This window comes from Camarhynchus parvulus, chromosome 2 (genome assembly GCF_901933205.1).
Source record: "Camarhynchus parvulus chromosome 2, STF_HiC, whole genome shotgun sequence".
Classification (NCBI taxonomy): Eukaryota; Metazoa; Chordata; class Aves; order Passeriformes; family Thraupidae; genus Camarhynchus; species Camarhynchus parvulus.
This window is the reverse complement of record NC_044572.1, coordinates 150,644,088-150,665,627: the sequence shown is the minus strand read 5'-3', so window position 1 is coordinate 150,665,627 and position 21,540 is coordinate 150,644,088. Positions and strand designations below refer to the sequence as shown.

At 51.0% G+C, this 21,540-nt stretch overlaps 4 protein-coding genes across 4 annotated transcripts; all 4 read left to right on the top strand.

The window, feature by feature from the left end:
* The first annotated feature begins 226 nt into the window (after window positions 1-226).
* LOC115901182 (feather beta keratin-like) lies at window positions 227-538 on the top strand. The gene has a single exon (XM_030943590.1). The coding sequence runs from the start codon at window positions 227-229 to the stop codon at window positions 536-538; it is 312 nt and encodes a 103-aa protein (XP_030799450.1).
* A 2,790-nt stretch (window positions 539-3,328) lies between these two features.
* Window positions 3,329-3,640, top strand: LOC115901213 (feather beta keratin-like). The gene has a single exon (XM_030943652.1). The coding sequence runs from the start codon at window positions 3,329-3,331 to the stop codon at window positions 3,638-3,640; it is 312 nt and encodes a 103-aa protein (XP_030799512.1).
* Window positions 3,641-12,955: 9,315 nt separating this feature from the next.
* On the top strand, window positions 12,956-13,267 carry LOC115901154 (feather beta keratin-like). Its single transcript, XM_030943542.1, has one exon. The coding sequence runs from the start codon at window positions 12,956-12,958 to the stop codon at window positions 13,265-13,267; it is 312 nt and encodes a 103-aa protein (XP_030799402.1).
* A 2,968-nt stretch (window positions 13,268-16,235) lies between these two features.
* On the top strand, window positions 16,236-16,547 carry LOC115901074 (feather beta keratin-like). Its single transcript, XM_030943382.1, has one exon. The coding sequence runs from the start codon at window positions 16,236-16,238 to the stop codon at window positions 16,545-16,547; it is 312 nt and encodes a 103-aa protein (XP_030799242.1).
* Window positions 16,548-21,540: the final 4,993 nt, after the last annotated feature.

The window sequence follows — 21,540 nt, the reverse complement described above, 5'->3', positions numbered from 1 at the left end:
GCTCCTGCCGACAACCAGGTGAGCCCCAAGCCCTGACCCTCTTACTCCTGCACCCCTGGGCCCTTTCTTCCAGCACACTCAGCCCCAGCCTCAGCAGCCCTCATGCCTCCCCACAGCCCCACAGCAGCCTCCACACTCCTTCAACCTGCTGATACTTCTCTCTGCTCCACCATGCCCCTACCCTGCCTCACCTCACTCTCTTCCAGGCACCCTCCACACCACACCCATGGCCTGCAACAGCCTCTGCAGTCCCTGCGGACCCACCCCGCTGGCCAACAGCTGCAACGAGCCCTGTGCCCTGCAATGCCAGGATTCCCGCGTCATCATCAACCCTTCCCCTGTGCTGGTCACCCTGCCAGGACCCATCATGACCTCCTTCCCCCAGAACACCGCCGTCGGATCCACCTCCTCTGCTGCTCTGGGCACTGAGCTCAATGCCCAGGGACAGCCCATCTCTGGGGGATTTGGCTTTGGCCTTGGCTACGGCCTGGGAGGCCTGGGCTGCTGTGGCAGAAGGGGCTATGGCTACATCTGCTGAGGGCCCTCAGCACCAGCCCTGACACCACCAGCCCTGGCCTCTGCCAACAGCTTCTACAACCAAAGAACCTTGGCTGATGGCCTCTTGACCTGCACCACATCCTGGAAACCTTCTTGTTTTCTCCCTTGCCTTTTAATGCTTTTTTGTCAATAAACTTTTCCTGCATCAAAGCCTCACAGATCTCCACTTCTTTTTGAAGTCCAAAATTCTCACACCATCCCCCATGGAGTGGATGGCAAAAGGGCACAACACCTTCCTAAACAAGTTGAACCCCAACAGTAATAACCAAGACTGCCATAGGAAGCTGGGTTAAAGGGTCACCTTCCAGAACATGACAAAACACATCACCTGCCATATCAAAGGCTTTGATACAGCAATGCTCCACACCTCATTGCTCTGGTTAAGTCTCCCCATGCCAGCATACATTTCAAAAGATCTCCTCCCATCAGAACTCTCAAATCACACAAACATTCACTGTCAGAGAAACTCAGGTAGTGCTGCAAGCGCTTCCATCCTCTCTGCTCAAGGAAGGCTACCAAGAGAAGGATTTCCAGAACCACGGACACTTCAGGTTTTCATCTCCCTTGACGGACTCCTGCACCGCTTCCACTCTGTGATCATCCTCAAAATAAAAAAAGCTTCTCTGCTCTGCCCATGGAATCTGTTTTCTCTTGAGCCATTGCCGACTTTTCCTTTGCATGTGCAGCACTGAGAACAGATGTGATCCCTCAGCTTCATTCCCTGACATCAGGAATTTACACACACTGGTAACAACCCCCTGTCCAGCCTTGTCTCCTGGAAGTCCCAACTCTTTCAGTCCTCCCTGAAAAATCCTCCAATCATTTAAATATCTTGGTAGCCCTGAACTAGCCTTGTTTCACTAAGTCTGTGGGCCGTCTCCCCTGGGGAGCCCAGACCTGCTCACACTGACACAGCATTTTTGAGGATGTTGAATAGTCTTGGCCGCATTGGTAAGACTCTAGAGCTACTTGATTGGAGCCTTGACTCCAGCTTCACTATGGATCACAAGGCTCCAGGTCATGTTGTTTCAATATTATATAAATAGAGCAGGCCACCTCACTGACCCTTTACACCACCTGTACGTCCTTGCATGGTCTGCAATGATGCAGTAGGAGACAGTGCCAAAGACATTGCTACAAGGTGGAGGTAAACACCAACCATGGCTCCCACATCACCCACAGGAAGATTCTTTCTTTCTGTAGGTAACTCAGAGGTCACTAAGACATAATTTTGCCCTCCAAAATCAACTCTAACTGCTCCTCATCACCTTGCATGACCTGCACTTGGAAATGCTTTATAGGGGAAAAAATTGTCCCATGCTTGTCTGCAGGAACAAGGTCCCTGGAAATCCATGGGCAAGGTGGGAGGGAGTAAATGCCCTGGAAGGGGCAGGTCCTAAAATCTGGCACAGCCACAAAGCCCAGAGCAGCCTGACAGAGCTGAAAAGGAATGGGGTCCCTCACTCAAATGCAGCCACAAACCAACGCACACCTCTCCAATTGGTTGACCACACTGATGACACCCCAATTTTCATTGGCATTTCGGGTTTATTCTTGTTTCTCTGACACGCACCTTCCAAGGAAATGCTCCCAAATAGCAACTCTCACTTTAAAGCTGCTGCCAAGGTCAGATGGTCACAGTCATCAGAGCAGGATTTGGAATTGTAGGATTGCAGGAAGGAAAACAGTCTCCAGCTCATGACTCATCAGAGTGGGCTAGGAAAATCTAAAGTTATGATTTTCATACAGGTACCTTGAGAGAGCAAAAAGGACATTTTCTTCTGAAAATTGAATGTAACCAGGTCTTTCAACTGCTCCTCACACGTTGTCTTCCTATATTTCACTAGTTTTCCATTTTAGGTGTCACTCAGAGTCCAGCAATGGGACCACACAGTATGACCTAGCTGGGGCCAGCTGAGATCGCTGCTACCAATGAATAAACACAAGACATGGCAGAGCATAACAGGAATCCTCAAATCACAGGGATTGGTAGGACGTATGCAGCAAGAAAGGCATGGCATAGAGACCGGTTTAGAATGTTGGCAATGGGATAGGGAGGGAGAGAATGTGATTGAAGGGGACAACCATCATCCCCTTGAAGAGTTGCAAAGCCCAGATGAGCCTGACATGGCTGTGGGGGAATGAGGACCCTCTCCACAAGACACCCAAATACCACAGCACACCAGGGCCAGGGAGTGACTTCACTGTTGACAGCCCACTGTCCAAAGCTCTGGCCACATCCACAGCCCTCCACAAAAAACATCTTCATCAACAGCCCTTGATCTCTAAGACTTGCATTAAAAACCTGCCGCCAAAGTCAGATGAACACGGACACAAAAGTAGGACATGACGCAGCAGAGTTGTGGGATGGAAAACATTCCCCACCTCAGGACTCACCACTCTGAGCCAGACAGGAACTGGGGTCTGCAAAATGCCCCAAGGCCATGGGACAAGGCTGTCCCGCCCCTCCAGAACCAGCATAAAAGACAGTCCACAGCCTCTCTCCCTCACACACTTCTCCTCACGCCTTCTCCTCCTGCTCCTGCCAACAACAAGGTGAGTCTCAAGCCCTGACCCTCTTACTCCTGCACCCCTGGACCCTCTCTTCCAGCACGCTCAGCCACAGCCTCAGCAGCCCTCACACCTCCCCACAGCCCCCCACAACACCCTCCACACTCCCTCAACCTGCTGATACTTCTCTCTTTGCTCCACCAAGTTTCTACCCTGCCTCACCCCCCTCTCTCTTCCAGGCACCCTCCACACAACACCCATGGCCTGCTACAACCGCTGCAGTCCCTGCGGACCCACCCCGCTGGCCAACAGCTGCAACGAGCCCTGTGCCCTGCAATGCCAGGATTCCCGCGTCATCATCAACCCTTCCCCTGTGCTGGTCACCCTGCCAGGACCCATCATGACCTCCTTCCCCCAGAACACCGCCATCGGATCCACCTCCTCCGCTGCTCTGGGCACTGAGCTCAATGCCCAGGGACAGCCCATCTCTGGGGGATTTGGCTTTGGCCTTGGCTATGGGCTGGGAGGCCTGGGCTGCTATGGCAGAAGGGGCTATGGCTCCATCTGCTAAGGGCCCTCAGCACCAGCCCTGACACCACCAGCTCTGGCCTCTGCCAACAGCTCCTGCAACCAAAGCACCTTGGCTGATGGTGTCTCTACTTGTACTTCACAGCTGATTCCTTCAGCTTCTTCTTTCTCATCATTCTTCCACTTCAATAAATTTTCTTGCATCACAACCTCAGTTGCTTCCTGTTCTTTTTGAATTACAAGAATCTCACACCCTCACCCTGTGCAATGCCAGCACTCAGCCAAAATGCTGGATGGAAAAGCAGCAAAGAACCTTTCTTAGCAAATGTGTCCCCACCAGGAAAAACCAACGCTGACATGGGAAACAGGGGAGAGGGGGCACCTTCCTGAACATGACACAACGCCATCACCTCATCTACCAAAGGCTTGGACACAACAACTCTCTCCTGGGCACTGCTCTGCCAAAGTCACTCTAAGCCAGCATACACTTGAAAAATTCTCTTCCCAGCAGCATTCTTGAGTCCTCCCCATGAAGAGAGGAAAAAGAACATCCACTTGGGCAGGAAATGTGGAGAGCAAGTGCTTCCATCCTCTCTGCTCATGAAGGCCCAGCAAGAGCAGTATTTCCAGGATTATGGCCAGTTCAGTTTTGAATCTCCAAGAAGAGGGACCCCATTGTCTCTTACACTCTGGGACCATCCACACACACTGAAAAATTCTTCCTTCCTCTGCCCATGGAATTCCATCTATTTTCACTTGTGCACGTGCCCTCTTTCCCTTCATGTGTGCAGTGCTGAGAACAGCTAGGTTCCCACACACTGGTGACACCACCCTGCCTAGCCTTGTCTTCTGAGAATCCCAGCTCACTCAGTCTCCCCTCTAGCAAAGATCCACCAGGTCCTTGATAATCTGGTGGCCCTCAACTGATCTTTGTCCACTAACCCCTTGTGCTTCTTCGCATGTGGAGGCCTGAACTGTCCACACCACTCTTCACGGGATCTGACCATTGCTCAAAAAAGAGGAAGGGCCACTATTTGTGACTTCATGGGAACAATTTCCTGAAATCTGTCTTGGACGCAGGTGACACCCCACTGAAGTAATTCCCCATTGCAACCTGCTGCTCACTCTCTTCTCAATCTGTACCACAGGGTCCTGCTCACAATAGCCACTTTTCACACTCTCTGCCCACAGCATGAGCCAGGGCCCAGTGCAATTCCTGTCCAGATGCAGAATTTCTCATTTCCCTTGTTTGAAATTTGGGAGATTCCTTTAACCCTCAGTCTTGAGGTTCTTCTGAGTGGTGGAACAGCCAAGAGAGGCCTCAGACACTCCATCATCTGCCAACATGCTGAGGAGGCAACTCTCCCACTGCTGACAAGGAATGCAAGAGTCCAGGCACTCACACCTGGCACAGATGCAAAGCCCAGACCAGCCTGACACACCTGGGAGAGTTTGGGACCCCTCTAAATAACACAGCCATGAACTCAAAACCATGATTTCTACAGGCTGACCTTACTGATAACACCACAGCTCTCAAACCCTTGGTCACATCTTCAGTCCTCTTTGACACACACTATGAACACCAGCCTTTGCTTTCAAATACTCACACTTTAAAGGAGGAATGACCACAATGGAAGGGGCAGCTCCTCATGCACAGCACAGCTGCAAAGGCCAAACCAGCCTGACAAGGCTACAGTCAGAAATGGGGCCCCTCTTCATAACGTACCCAGAAATTAAAGCACAAAAGTGCCATAAAATTACCTCACTGATGACACCCATATTTTTCTTAGGCTTTTGTTGTATATTCTGGTTTCTCTGACACACATCTCCCAAGCAAGCCATACCAAATATGCACATGCTTACAAGCTGACAGCAAGGTCAGATGGACACGGCCTCAAGAGGAGAACATTAGAATGAAGGATTGTGGGCAGGAAAATGCTCCCCACATCAATGCTAAAAAGCCCATGCCAGAAAAAAACGATGTTACAATTTCTGTTCAGTTAAGTCTAGAGTGTAATAAGGTCAACCCTTGTTCTTTGAAAAATAAATGTCCACAGTTCCCTCAACTGCTTCTCAAGTCTACTTATCCTGCACCAGTGTTCCTTTCCAGGTTTCACTCAGAGCCCAGCAGTGGAATCCCACAGTGTGACCTTGTTGGGCCCAGTGGAGACGAGTGCTACGGATGAACCAACACAAGACATTGCATAGCACGGGAGGCGTCACAGGGATCATTTCCCAAAATCTAGCAGAAGAGGCCTGGCATATACACACGTTTAGAATGTTGGCAACGTGACAGGGAGGGAGAGAATGTGATTGAAGGGGACACCCTTCATCTCCACAAGACACCCACAAACCACAGTACACCAGGGCCAGGGAGTGACTTCACTGTTGACAGCCCACTGTCAAAGGCGCTGGTCATGTCCACAGCTCTCCACAAAAAACATCTTGATCAACAGCCCTTGGTCTCTAATGCCTGCATTAAAAAGCTGCCGCCAATGTCAGATGGACACGACTCAAATGTAGTACATGACACTGCAGAGTTGAGGGATGTAAAACACTCCCCACCTCAGGACTCAATTCTGAGTCAGCCAGGAACTGTGGTCTGCAAATTGCCCCAAGGCCATGGGACAAGGTTGTCCTGCCCCTCCAGGACCAGCATAAAAGCCGGCCCAGAGCCTCTCTCCCTCACACACTTCTCCTCAAGCCTTCTCCTCCTGCTGCTGCTGACAACCAGGTGAGTCTCAAGCCCCTGATCCTCTTACTCCTGCACCCCTGGACCCTCTCTTCCAGAACACTAGGCCCCAGCCTCAGCAGCCCTCACGCCTCCCCAGATCCCTACAACAGCCTCCACACTCCCTCACCATGCTGATACTTCTCATCGTGCACCCTCTACCCTGCCTCACATCTGTCTCTCTCCCAGGCACCCTCCACACCACACCCATGGCCTGCAACAGCCTCTGCAGTCCCTGCGGACCCACCCCAGCTGGCCAACAGCTGCAACGAGCCCTGTGCCCTGCAATGCCAGGATTCCCGCGTCATCATCAACCCTTCCCCTGTGCTGGTCACCCTGCCAGGACCCATCATGACCTCCTTCCCCCAGAACACCGCCGTCGGATCCACCTCCTCCGCTGCTCTGGGCACTGAGCTCAATGCCCAGGGACAGCCCATCTCTGGGGGATTTGGCTTTGGCCTTGGCTACGGCCTGGGAGGCCTGGGCTGCTATGGCAGAAGGGGCTGTGGCTCCATCTGCTAAGGGCCCTCAGCACCAGCCCTGACACCACCAGCTCTGGCCTCTGCCAACAGCTCCTGCAACCAAAGCACCTCTGCTGATGGTCTCTCTACTTCCACCTCACACCGGATTCCTCCAGCTTCTTCTTTCCCATCATCCTTTCACTTCAATAAATTTTTCTTGCATCATAAACAGAATTGCTTTCTGTTCTTTTTGAATTACAAGGATCTCACACCCCCACCCTGTGCAATGCCAGCACTCAGCCATTATGATGGATGGAAAACGAGCAAAGAACATTTCTTAGCAAATATGTCCCCACCAGGAACAACCAACACTGACAACCAGGGGGGAGGGAGGAGCCTTCCAGAACATGACACAAGGCCATCATTTCATCTACCCAAGGCTTGGACACAACAATTCTCTCCTGGGCACTGCTCTGCCAAAGTCACTCTACACCAGCAAACACTTGAAAAATTCTCTTCCCAGTAGCACTCTTGAGTCTTCCCCATGATCAAGGGAATAACATCATGCACTTGGGCAGGAACACCAGAGTGCAAACGCTTCCATTCCCCTTGCTCAAGCAGGCCCAGCAGGAGAAGGATTTCTAAGATTATGGCCAGTTCAGTTTTGGACCTCCAAGAAAAGGGACCCCATTGCCTCTTACACTCTGGGACCATCCACACACACTGAAAAATTCTTCCTTCCTTTGCCCATGGAATTCCATCTATTTTTACTTGTGTCTTCTTTCCCTTCATGTGTGCAGTGCTGAGAACAGCTGGGCTTCCACAAACTCGCGACCCCCCTTGTCCAGGTTGTCTCCTCAGAGTCCCAGCTCTCTCATTCTCCCCTCTAGCAATGATCCACCAGGCCTTTAAGTATCTAGAGGGCCTCAACTGGCGTTTCTTTCCTATCTCCTTGTATTTCTTCACATCTCAAGGCCAGAACTATCTGCACCACCTTACACCGGATCTGATCAGTGCTCTAAAGAGAGGAAGGGCCAGCACTCACAATTTCATGGCACTGATTTTCTGAAATCTGTCTCGGACACAGGTGACGCCCCATGGAAGTAATGCCTCACTGCAACCTTCTGGTTACTGTGTTCTTGATCAGCACCACAGGGTCCTGCTCACAAAAGCCACTTTTCAGACTCTCTGCCCACAGCATGACGCAGGGTCAAGTGCTATTCCTGTTGAGATGCAGAACTTCATATTTTCCACCTTTGAAATGCAGGACACTCCTTTAACCCTTAGTTTCGAGTTTCTTCTGACTTGTGGAAAAACCAAGTGGGGCCTCAGCCACTCCATCATCTGCCAGCTCACTGAGGAGGCAACTCAACTCAACAACTGCCCACATGGAAGAGAAGATTACAGGTGCTCACACCTGGCACAGATGGAAAGCCCAGACCAGCCTGACACACCTGGGATACTCTGGGGCCCTGCTTCACAAGACACACAAAAACCCAAAACTATGAGTTCCATGGGATGACCTCACTGATGACAACCAACCTCTCCAAATCTTGGTCACATCTTCAGGCTTTTGGACACACACTATGATCACCAGACTTGGGTCTCAAATACTCACACTTTAAAGGAGGAATGACCATGATGGAAGGGGCAGCTCCTCATGCACAGCACAGCAGCAAAGCCAACACCAACCTGACATGGCTGCAGTGGAATAGGCTCCTCTTTACAACACACCCACAAAATAAACCACTTGAGTACCATAGAATGACCTCACTGATGACACCTATATTTTTCTTAGGCTTTTCTTGTATATTTTGGTTTTCCAGACACACATCTTCCAAACAAATCCTCCCAAATACCAACTCTCACTTAAAAGCTGACACCAAGTTCAGATGGACACTTCCTCAAGAGAAGGACATGACACTGCAGAGTTGTGTGGAAGAAAACACTCTGCACATCATCACTTGAAAGGCTGTGCCAGACAAAACTGATATTTTCCATACCACTCAGGTACCGGTAGAGATTAACAAAGTCAACACTTCTTCTGAAAAGTGAATGTCTGTAGTTCCATCCACTGCTCCTCACATGTCTTCTTCCCCATATCTTTCATCAGCTATGGAAGGACCAGCACAAGACCTTAGAGTGTATGGGAGGCATCTCTAAATAACAGGAATTGCTTCCCATCTTTAGTGGGAAAGGCCTGAACTATAGGGATGTTTAGGAATTTTGCAACATGGTCAGGAGACAGAAAATGTGATGGAAATGGACCTGTCACCTGTCACCCCCAGAAGAGCTGCAAAGCCAAAACAAGGCTGATGTGGCTGCGGCGCAATGAGGCCCCTCTTCACCACACACCCAAAAAACCACAGCACACCACTGCCACGATGATGACATCCCACTTCTCCAAAGCTCTGGTCACGTCTTCAGCCCTCCCAGAGAAACAACATTAACAGAAGCCTTTGGTGTCTAATACCTGCGTTTAAAGGCTGCCGCCAAGGTCATGGCCTCAAGAGCAAGACATGACACTGCAGAGTTGTGGGGAGCAAAATACTCCTCACCTCAGCACTCACCAGGCCTGAAAAATGCCCCGAGGCCATGGGACAAGGCTGTCCCACCCCTCCAGAACCAGCATAAAAGCCGGCCCAGAGCCTCTCTCCCTCACATACTTCTCCTGATCCTGCCGACAGCAAGGTGAGCCTCAATCCCCTGACCCTGCTGCTACTGCACGCTTGACCCCTTTCGGTCAGCATGATCAGACTCCGCAGCCCTCACGCCTCCCCACAGCCCCACAACAGCCTCCACACTCCATCACCCTCCTGCATCACTGCCCCAGCCTCACCCCTGCCCTGCCTCACCTCCTTCTCTCCCAGGCACCCTCCACACCACACCCATGGCCTGCAACAGCCTCTGCCGTCCCTGCGGACCCACCCCGCTGGCCAACAGCTGCAACGAGCCCTGTGCCCTGCAATGCCAGGATTCCCGTGTCATCATCAACCCTTCCCCTGTGCTGGTCACCCTGCCAGGACCCATCATGACCTCCTTCCCCCAGAACACTGCCGTCGGATCCACCTCCTCCTGCTGCTCTGGGCACTGAGCTCAATGCCCAGGGACAGCCCATCTCTGGGGGATTTGGCTTTGGCCTTGGCTACGGCCTGGGAGGCCTGGGCTGCTATGGCAGAAGGGGCTATGGCTCCATCTGCTAAGGGCCCTCAGCACCAGCCCTGACACCACCAGCCCTGGCCTCTGCCAACAGCTCCTGCAACCAAAGCACCTTGGCTGATGGCCTCTCTACTTGTACCTCACTCCTGATTCCTTCAGCCTCTTCCTTCTCATAATTTTTTAACTTCAATAAATTTTTCTTGCATCAAAACCTGACTTGTTTCTGTTATTTTTGAATTCCAGTGGTCTCACATCCTCATCTGTGCAATGCCAGCACTCAACCATTATGTTGGATGGAAAGGGAGCAAAGAACATTTCTTAGAGAACATGCCCCACCAGTAACAACCAACACTGACATGGAAAACAGGGGAGAAGGGCAAAGTTTCCAGAACATGACACAAGGCCATCACCCCATCTGCTAAAGGCTTTCATACAAGAACTCTGTCCTGGGCACTGCACTGTCAAAGTCACTATGTCAGCATACACTTGGAAAATTCTCTTCCCAGCAGCACTCTTGAGTCCTCCCCATGAACTGAGAACAAGAGCATCCACTTGGGCAGGAAATCTGGAGAATAAATGTTTCCATCCCCTCTGCTCAAGGAGACCCAGGAGGAGCAGTATTTCCAGGATTCCGGCCAGTTCAGTTTTGGACCTCCAAGAAGAGGGACCCCATTGCCTCTTACACTCTGGGACCATCCACACACACTGAAAAATTCTTCCTTCCTTTGCCCATGGAATTCCATCTATTTTCACTGGTTCACATGCCTTCTATTCCTTCATGTGTGCAGTGCTGAGAACAGCTTGGGCTCCCACACACTGGTGACACATCCCTGCCCAGCCATGCCTCCCCATAGTCCCAGCCCTCTCGGCCTCTCTTATAGCAAAGATTCTCTAGCCCTTGAACTACCTGTTGGCCCACAATGGGTCTTCGTCCACCACCTACTTGTTCTTCTTCTCCCATGGACGCCAGAACTGTCCACACCACTCCTCATGGGACCTCACCAGTGCTCTAAAGCGACTAAGGGCTACCTCTCCTGATTTCATGGCAACAAGTTTCTGAAATCTGTCTTGGACACAGGTGACATCCCACTAAAGTAATGTCCCAGTGCAATCTTCTCATGTGTGTTCTTGATCAACACCACAGGATCCTGCTCACAAAAGCCACTTTTCACTTTTCAGCCACTCTCTGCCCACAGCATGACCCAGGGCCTAGTGCAATTCCTGCCCTGCTGCAGAACTTCTCATTTCCGTTGCTTGAACTTCAGGAGATGCCTTTAACGCCTCGACTCCAGATCCCTCTGCCTGGTGGCACAACCATGCGGGGTCTCAGACACTCCACCATCTGCCAGCTCGCTGAGGGAGCAACTGTCCTACTGCCCAAATGGAACAGAGAAGTCCAGGCACTCACACTTGGCACAGAGGCAAGGTCCAGACCAGACTGACGCACCCAGGATACTTTGGGACCCCTCCAAATAACACACCCAAGTACCAAAACCCATGAGTTCTAGAGGCTGACCTCACTGATGACACCCCAGCTCTCAAAACTCTGGTCACGTCTTCAGTCCCCTTTGATACACACCATAAACACCAGCCTTTTGTCTCAAATACTCACACTTTAAAGGAGGAATGACCACGATGGAAGGGAAAACTCCTCATGCACAGCACGGCTGCAAAGCCCACACCAGCCATACAGGGCTGTGAGGGAATGGGGCCCCTCTTCACAGAACACCCGCCAAAGAAAACACATAACTGCCATAAAATGACCTCACTTATGACACCAATATTATTCCTAGTCTTTTGTTCCATATTTTGATCTTTGTGACACACATCTTCCAAGTAAATCATCCCAAGGAACCACTCTCACTTAAGAGCTGCGGCCAAGGTGAGGTGGACACAGCCTCAAGGGCAAGACATGATACTGCAGAATTGTGTGCAGGAAAACAGAACCCACATCACGAATCGCAAATCCACGGCACACAAAATCGATGTTATAATTTCCGTTCAAGCACCTCTAGAGTGTAATAAGGTCAACCCTTGTTCTTTCAAAAATAAATGTTCACAGTTCCTTCAACTGCTCCTCAAGTCTACTTATCCTGCACCAGTTATCACTTCCAGGTTTCACTCAGATACCAGCAATGGGACCCCACAGTGTGACCATGCTGGGCCCAGTGGAGATGAGCGCTATGGAAGAACCAACACAAGACATTGGAAAGCAGGGGAGGCATCACAGGGATTGTTCTCCCATAACCAGCAGGAAAGGCCAGGCATACAGACAGGTTTAGAATGTCGGCAGTGGGACAGGGAGGGAGAGAATGGAATGTATGGGGACACCCGTCATCTCCAGAAGAGCTGCAAAGCCCAGATGAGCCTGACGTGGCTGCGGGGGAATGAGGACCCTCACCACAAGACACACACAAACCACAGCACACCAGGGCCAAGGGGTGACTTCACTGTTGACACCCCACTGTCCAAATCTCTGGTCACGTTCACAGCCCTCCACAAAAAACATCTTCATCAACAGCCTTTCTTCTTGAATATCTGTATTTAAAGCTGCCAACAAGGTCACATGAACATGGACTCAAAAGTAGAACATGACACTGCAGAGTAGCAGGAAGGAAAACACTCTCCACTTCAGGACTCACCACGCTGAATCAACCAGGAACTGTGGTTTCCAAAGTGCCCCAAGGCCATGGGACAAGGCTGTCCCACCCCTCCAGGACCAGCATAAAAGCCGGCCCAGAGCCTCTCTCCCTCACACACTTCTCCTCAAGCCTTCTCCTGCTCCTGCCAACAACAAGGTGAGCCTCAAGCCCTGACCCTTTTACTCCTGCACCCCTGGTCCCTCTCTTCCAGCACGCTAAGCCCCAGCCTCAGCAGCCTTCACACCTCCCCACAGCCCCACAGCAGCCTCCACACTCCCTCATGCTTCTACATCACTGCCCCTCACACTCCCACACCGCTGTCTAATGTCGTCCCTTCTCTTCCAGGCACCCTCCACACCACACCCATGGCCTGCTACAACCGCTGTAGTCCCTGCAGACCCACCCCGCTGGCCAACAGCTGCAACGAGCCCTGTGCCCTGCAATGCCAGGATTCCCGTGTCATCATCAACCCTTCCCCTGTGCTGGTCACCCTGCCAGGACCCATCATGACCTCCTTCCCCCAGAACACCGCCGTCGGATCCACCTCCTCCGCTGCTCTGGGCACTGAGCTCAATGCCCAGGGACAGCCCATCTCTGGGGGATTTGGCTTTGGCCTTGGCTACGGCCTGGGAGGCCTGGGCTGCTATGGCAGAAGGGGCTATGGCTCCATCTGCTAAGGGCCCTCAGCACCACCCCTGACACCACCAGCTCTGGCCTCTGCCAACAGCTCCTGCAACCAAAGCACCTCTGCTGATGGTCTCTCTACTTGTACTTCACAGTTGATTCCTCCAGCTTCTTCCTTCTCATAATTTTTTAACTTCAATAAATTTTTCTTGCATCATAAACAGAGTTGCTTTCTGTTCTTTATGAATTCCAAGAATCTGACATCCTCACCCTGTGCAATGCCAGAACTCAACCATTATGTTGGATGGAGAGGGAGCAAAGAACATTTCTTAGCAAATATGTCCCCACCAGGAACAACCAACACTGACATGGGAAACAGGGGAGAGGAGAGACTTTCCAGAACATGACACAAGGCCATCATTTCATCTACCAAAGGCTTGGACACAACAATTCTCTCCTGGGCACTGCTCTGACAAAGCCACTCTATGCCAGCATACACTTCAAAAATTCTCTTCCCAGCAACACTCTTGAGTCCTCCCCATGAACAGAGAAATAACATCATGCACTTGGGCAGGAACTCCACAGTTCAAATGCTTCCATCCCCTCTGCTCAAGCAGACTCAGGAGAGTGAGGATTTCCAGGATTATGGCCTGTTCAGTTTTGGACCTCCAAAATGAGGGAACACATTGTCTCTTACACTCCATGACCATCCATACAACCTGAAAAATTCTTGCTTCCTTTGCCCATGGTATTAAATTTATTTTCAAATGTGCATGTGCCTTCTATTTCTTTCATGTCTGCAATGCAGAAAACAGCTGGGCTCCCACACACCGGGGACCCCATTTGTCCAGCTTTGTCTCCTCAGAGTCCCAGCTCTCTTAGTGTGTTTTCTAGCAAGGATCCACCAGGCCCTTAAGTATCTGATGGCCCTCAACTGGCCTTTTTCCACTATCCTCATGTACTTCTTCACATCTTGAGGACAGAACTGTCCACACCACCCCACATGGAAACTCTCCAGTGCTCTAAAGAGAGCATGGGCCACCTCTCATGACTTCATGGCAACAATTTCCTGAAATCTGTCTTGGACACGGATGACACTCATAGAAGTAATGCCCCACTGCAATCTCCTGGTCTACCTGTTCTCGATCAGCACTACAGGGTCCTGCTCACAAAAGCCACTTTTCAGACTCTGAGCCCACAGCATTATCCAGGGCCAAGTGCAATTCCTCTCCAGATAGAGAACTTCTCGTTTCCCTTGCTTGAACTTTGGGAGATTCCTTGAACCGTCAGGCTCCTGATCTCTCTGGTGCAATGGCCAAGTGGGGCCTCAGACACTCCACAACCTGCCAGCTCACTGAGGAGGCAACTCAACTCAACAACTGCCCACGTGGAGGAGAAGATTGCAGGTGCTCACACCTGGCACAGATGGAAAGCCCAGACCAGCCTGACACACCTGGGATACTTTGGAACCCCGCTTCACAACACACACAAAAACCCAAAACCATGAGTTCCACAGGCTGACCTCACTGATGACACCCCAGCTCTCAAAACTCTGGTCACGTCTTCAGTCCCCTTTGACACACACCATCAACACCAGCCTTTGGTCTCAAATACTCACACTTTAAAGAAGGAATGACCACAATGGAAGGGGCAGCTCCTCACGCACAGCACGGCTGCAAAGCCCAGACCAGCCTGACATGGCTGCGGTAGAATTGGGCCCCTCTTCACAACACACCCACAAAAAAACCTATATGAGTACCACAAAATTACCTCACTGATGATACCCATATAATTCCAAGGCATTTGTTGCATATTTTCATTATTCTGACACACATCTTCCAAGCAAATCCTCCCAAGTACCAACTCTCACTAAAAAGCTGACACCAAGTTCAGATGGAAATGGCCTCAAGAGCAGGACATGACGCTGAAGGATTGTGGAAGAAAAATATTCCCCACACCACAACACACAAATCTATGACACACAAAACCGATGTTAAAACTTACATTCAAGTACCTCTAGAGTGGAATAAAGTCAACCAATTTTTTTTGAAAAATAAACATCCACAGTTCCTTCAACTGAAACTCAGGTCTTTTTTTATCCTTCAAACATTTTCTTTCTATGTTTCTCTCAGAGCCCAGCAACAGGACCCCACAGTGTGACCGTGCTGGGCCCAGTGGAGACAAGCGCTACGGATGAACAAACACAAGACATTGGACAGCAGGGGAGGCATCACAGGGATTGTTCTCGCATATCCAGCAGGAGAGGCCTGACATATAGACATGTTTATAATGCTGGCAATGGCACAGGGAGGGAGAGAATGGGATCAAAGGGGACACCCATTATCCCCACAAGAACTGCAAAGCCCAGATGAGCCTGAGGTGACTGTGAGGAAATGAGGACCCTCTCCACAAGACACCCACAAACCACAGCACACCAGGGCCAGGAAGTGACTTCACTGGTTACAGCCCACTGTCCAAAGTTTGGTCATGCCTACAGCCCTCCACAAAAATCATCATCATCAAAATTCTTTGGCCTCTACTACTGGCATTTAAAAGATGCTGACAGGGTCAGATGGACAAAGACTCAAAAAAAAGGACATGACACTGCAAAGCTGCAGGATGAAAAACACTCCCCACCTCAGGACTCACCACTCTGAGCCAACCAGGAACTGGGGTCTGCAAAATGCCCCAAGGCCATGGGACAAGGCTGTCCCACCCCTCCAGAACCAGCATAAAAGCCGGCCCAGAGCCTCTCTCCCTCACACACTTCTCCTCACACCTTCTGCTCCTGCTCCTGCAGACTACAAGGTGAGCCTCAATCCCCTGACCCTCCTGCTCTGGCACCCCTGGCCCCTCTCTTCCGCCTCGCTCAGACTGAGCCTCAGCAGCCCTCACACCTCCCCACAACCCCACAACAGCCTCCACACTCCCTCACCCTGATGATGCTTCTCTCCTTGCTTCTGCACGCCTCTACCCTGCCTCACCCCCCTCTGTCTTCCAGGCACCCTCCACACCACAGCCATGGCCTGTAACAGCCTCTGCCATCCCTGCGGACCCACCCCGCTGGCCAACAGCTGCAACGAGCCCTGTGCCCTGCAATGCCAGGATTCCCGCGTCATCATCAACCCTTCCCCTGTGCTGGTCACCCTGCCAGGACCCATCATGACCTCCTTCCCCCAGAACACCGCCGTTGGATCCACCTCCTCCGCTGCTCTGGGCACTGAGCTCAATGCCCAGGGACAGCCCATCTCTGGGGGATTTGGCTTTGGCCTTGGCTACGGCCTGGGAGGCCTGGGCTGCTATGGCAGAAGGGGCTATGGCTCCATCTGCTAAGGGCCCTCAGCACCAGCCCTGACACCACCAGCTCTGGCCTCTGCCAACAGCTCCTGCAACCAAAGCACCTTGGCTGATGGCCTGTGTACTTGTACCTCACTCTGGATCCCTTCAAGTTCTCTCCCTTGCCTTTTTGATTTCTTGCCTCAATAAACTTTTCCTTCATCAAAGTCTCACGTGTCTCTTCCTTTTGAATTCCAATGTTCTCACATTCTTACCCATGGGGTGGATGGCAAAGGGGCACAACACCTTCCTAAACAACTACAACCCAACCCATAATAACCAAGACTGGCACAGGAAGCAGGATTGAATGGTGACCTTCCAGAATATGACAAAATCACATCTCCTGCCATACCAAAGGCTTTGATACATCAGTGCTCTCCTGCTCATTGCTCTGGCAAAGACTCTCCATGACAGCATTCCCTTGACAAGACCTCATCCCATCAGAACTTTCAAACCACACAAACAATCACAATATCATCAGATCTCAGAGAAAATCACCAAGTGCTGCAAGGGCTTCCATCCCCTCTGCTCAAGGACGGCTGCCCAGAGAAGGATTTCCAGAACCATCGACACTTCAGGTTTTCATCTCCCTGGACAAATAAACTCCTGCACCTCTTCCACTCTGTGACCACCCTCACACCAAGAAAGGCTTGTCTGCTCTTCCCATGGAATTCCATCTGTTTTTACTTCTGCCATTGCCGACTTTTCCTTCACGCGTACGGCACTGAGAAGAGATGCAACCCCTCAGCTTCACCCCTGCCATCAGGGATTTACACACACTGGTAACATTCCCCATCCAGCCTTGGCTCCTGGAAGTCCCAGCTCTTTAAGTTCTCTGTGAAAAATCCTTCCAGCTCTAAATATTTTTTTAGTCCTGAACTGGCCTTGTTTCACTAAGTCTGTGGGTCTCCTCCCCTGGGGACCCCAGAACTGCTCACACTGACTCACATCATTTTTGAGGATGTTGAACACGGTTGGACTCATGGAAATGACTCTAGAGTTACTTCATTTGAAGTTTGACTCCAGCTTGACTTTGGATCACAACGCTCCAGGTCAAGTTGTTTCAATATTATATAAATAGAGCAGACCACCTCACTGACCCTTTACACCACCTGTACATCCTTGCATAATCAGCAATGGTGCAGTAGGAAACATTGCAAAAGATATTGGTAAAAGGTGGAGATAAACACCACCCATGGCTCCCTAATCATCCACAGTATAATTTTTTCTTTCTGTAGGTAACTTAGAGGTCACTAAGACAGGATTTTGCACACCATAATTGACTCTAACTGCTTCTCATCACCTGGTATGAGCCAAACTTGTAAATGCTTTGTAGGGAAAAAATTGTTCCATCTTTGTCTGCATGAAAAAGCTCCCTGGAAATCCACAGGCAAGGTGGGAGGGAGTAAATGCACTCGAAGGGGCAGGTCCTAAAGTCTGTCACAGCCACCAAGGCACAGCACTGCCTGACAGGGCTGTAGAAGAATGGGATTCCTCACTCAAATGCAACCACAAACCAAAGCACACCTGTCCCATTGCCTGACCACACTGATGACATTCCAATTTTCATAGGCATTTGTGGTTTATTGGTTTTTTTGACACGCACCTTCCAAGCAAATCCTCCCAAATACCAACTCTCACTTTAAAGTTGCTGCCAAGGTCACACGGACACAGCCACAAGAGCAGGACATGGAACTGTAGAGTTGCAGGAAGGAAAACAGTCTCCAGCACACATGACTTGTCAGGCTGGGCCAGGTAAAACTGACGTTATGATTTTCAGTCACGTACCTTGAGAGAGTAATAAGGTCAACACTTCTGTTCTGAAAATTGAATGTATTCAGGTCCTTCAAGTGCTCCACAGATATTATCTTCTTATCCTTTTCCAGTTTTCCTTTCTAGGTGTCGCTCAGAGCCCAGCAATGGGACCCCAGAGTATGACCTAGCTGGCGCCAGCTGAGATGAGCGCTACCAATGAATAAAACACAAGATATTACAGGGCCTGACAATAGTCCCCAAACCACAGGGATTGTTTTTTCCATATTTAGCAGGAATAGCCTGGCATATAAACAGGTTTAGAATGTTGGCAATGGGGAAGGGAGCGAGAGAATGGGATAGAAGAGGACACCCTTCATCCCCAGTAGAGCTGCAAAGCCCAGATGAGCCTGACGTGGCTGTGTGGGAATGAGGACCCTCTCCACAAGATACCCAAAAAGCACAGCACACCAGGACCAGGGGGTGACTTCACTGTTGACAGCCCACTGACCAAAGCTCTGGCCACGTCCACAGCTCTCCATAAAAAACATCTTCATTAACAGCCCTTGGTCGCTAATACCTGCATCTAAAAGCTGCTGACAATGTCAAATGGACACGGACTTAAAAGTAGGACATGACACTGCAGAGCTGTGGGATGGAAAACACTCCCCACCTCAGCACTCAGCACGCCGAGCCAGCCAGGAACTGTGGCCTGCAAAATGCCCCAAGGCCATGGGACAAGGCTGTCCCACCCATCCAGGACCAGCATAAAAGTCGGCCCAGAGCCTCTTTCCCCTCACACACTTCTCCTCAAGCCTTCTCCTCCTGCTCCTGCCCAAAACCAGGTGAGCCTCAATCCTCTGATCCTCCTGCTCCTGACATCCCTGGCCTTCTCTTCCAGCACACTCAGCCTCAGCCTCAGCAGCCCTTATCCCTCCCCACAGCCCCACAACAGCCTCCATGCTCCCCCACTGCTCCTTGCTGCCCCATGCCCCTGCCTTCCCTCACCCCTCTCTCTTCCAGGCACCCTCCACACCACAGCCATGGCCTGCAACAACATCTGCCGTCCCTGCGGACCCACCCCGCTGGCCAACAGCTGCAATGAGCCCTGTGCCCTGCAATGCCAGGATTCCCACGTCATCATCAACCCTTCCCCTGTGCTGGTCACCCTGCCGGGACCCATCATGACCTCCTTCCCCCAGAACACCGCCGTCGGATCCACCTCCTCCGCTGCCTGGGCACTGAGCTCAATGCCCAGGGACAGCCCATCTCTGGGGGATTTGGCTTTGGCCTTGGCTATGGCCTGGGAGGCCTGGGCTGCTATGGCAGAAGGGGCTATGGCTACATCTGCTAAGGGCCCTCAGCACCAGCCCTGACACCACCAGCTCTGGCCTCTGCCAACAGCTCCTGCAACCAAAGCACCTTGGCTGATGGTCTCTCTACTTGTACCTTACGCCTGATTCCTTCAGCTTCTTCCTTCACTTCATTCTTTCAATTCAATAAAATTTTCCTGAATCACAACCTGATTGATTCCTGTTATTTTTGAATTCCAATGGTCTCACATCCTCACCCTGTGCAATGCCAGCACTCAGCCAAAATGCTGGATGGAAAATGAGCAAAGAACCTTTCTTAGCAAATGTGTCCCCACCAGGAAAAACCAACACTGGCATGGAAAACAGGGGAGAGGGGGCACCTTCCTGAACATGACACAAGGCCATCACCTCATCTACCAAAGGCTTGGACACAACAACTCTCTCCTGGGCACTGCTCTGACAAAGTCACTCTAAGCCAGCATACACTTGAAAAATTCTCTTCCCAGCAACACTCTTGAGTCCCCCCCGTGAACAGAGGAACAAGAGCATCCGCTTGGGCAGGAAATGTGGAGAGCAAGTGCTTCCATCCTCTCTGCTCAAGAAGACCAAGGAGGAGCAGGATTTCCAGCATCAGGGCCAGTTCAATTTTGGCCCTCCAAGAAGAGGGATCCCATTGTCTCTTACACTCTGGGACTATCCCCACAAACTGAAAAATTCTTCCTTCCTTTGCCCATGGAACTCCATTTATTTTCACTCATGCATGGACCCCATTTCCCTTCACGTGTGCAGTGTTGAGAACAGCTGGGCTCCCACACACTCGTGACAGTCCCCTGCCCAGCCTTGTCTCCTCAGAGTCCCAGACCTCTCAGCCTCACCTACAGCAAAGATTCTCCAGCCCCTGCACTATCTGCTGGCCCTCAACCTCCCTTCATTCACTTCCCCCTTGTACTTCTTCTCCTGTGGAGGCCAGAACTGTCCACACCACTCTTCAAGGGATCTCTGCAGTGCTGTAAAAGAGAGAAAGGACCACCGCTCACGACTTCATGGCAAAAATCTCAGAAATCTGTCTTGGACACAGGTGACACCCCACTAAAATAACGCCCCAGTGCAACTTTCTGTTACTGTGTTCTCCATGGGCACCACAGGGTCCTGCTCACAAAAGCCACTTTTCAGACTCCCTGCCCACAGCGTGACCCAGGGCCCGGTGCAATTCCTGTCCAGATACAGAACTTCACATTTGCCTTGTTTGAACCTTGGGAGGTTCCCTTAAACCCTTAGTCTCGAGGTCCACCTGTGTGGTCAGACAGCCAAGTGGGGCCTCAGACACACAGACATCTGACGGGGCGCTGAAGGGGCAACTCTTCCACTACCCACACAGAATGGAAAAGTCCAGGTGCTCACCCCTGGCACAGATGTAAAGCCCAGACCAGCCTGACACACCTAGGATAATTTGGGGCCCCACATCACAACCCACCCACAAATCCAAAACTGTAAGTTCCATGGAATGACCTCACTGATGACACCCCACCTCTCCAAATCTTGGTCACATCGTCAGTCCCCTTTGACACACACCATCAACACCAGACTTTGGTTTCAAGTACTCACACTATAAAGGAGGAATGACTGTGATGGAAGGGGCAGCTCCTCATGCACAGCGCAGCTGCAAATTCCACACCAGCCTGACATGGCTGCAGTGGAATGGGATCCTCTGTACAGCACACCCACAAACTAAACCACACAGGAGCCACAGAATGGCCTACTTGATGACAACCATGTTTTTCTTAGGCTTTTCTTGTATATTTTGGTTTTTCTGACACACATCTTCCAAACAAATCCTCCCAAATACCAACTCTCACTTAAAAGCTTCCACCAAGGTCAGATGGACACTTCCTCAAGAGCAGGACATGACACTGCAGAGTTGTGTG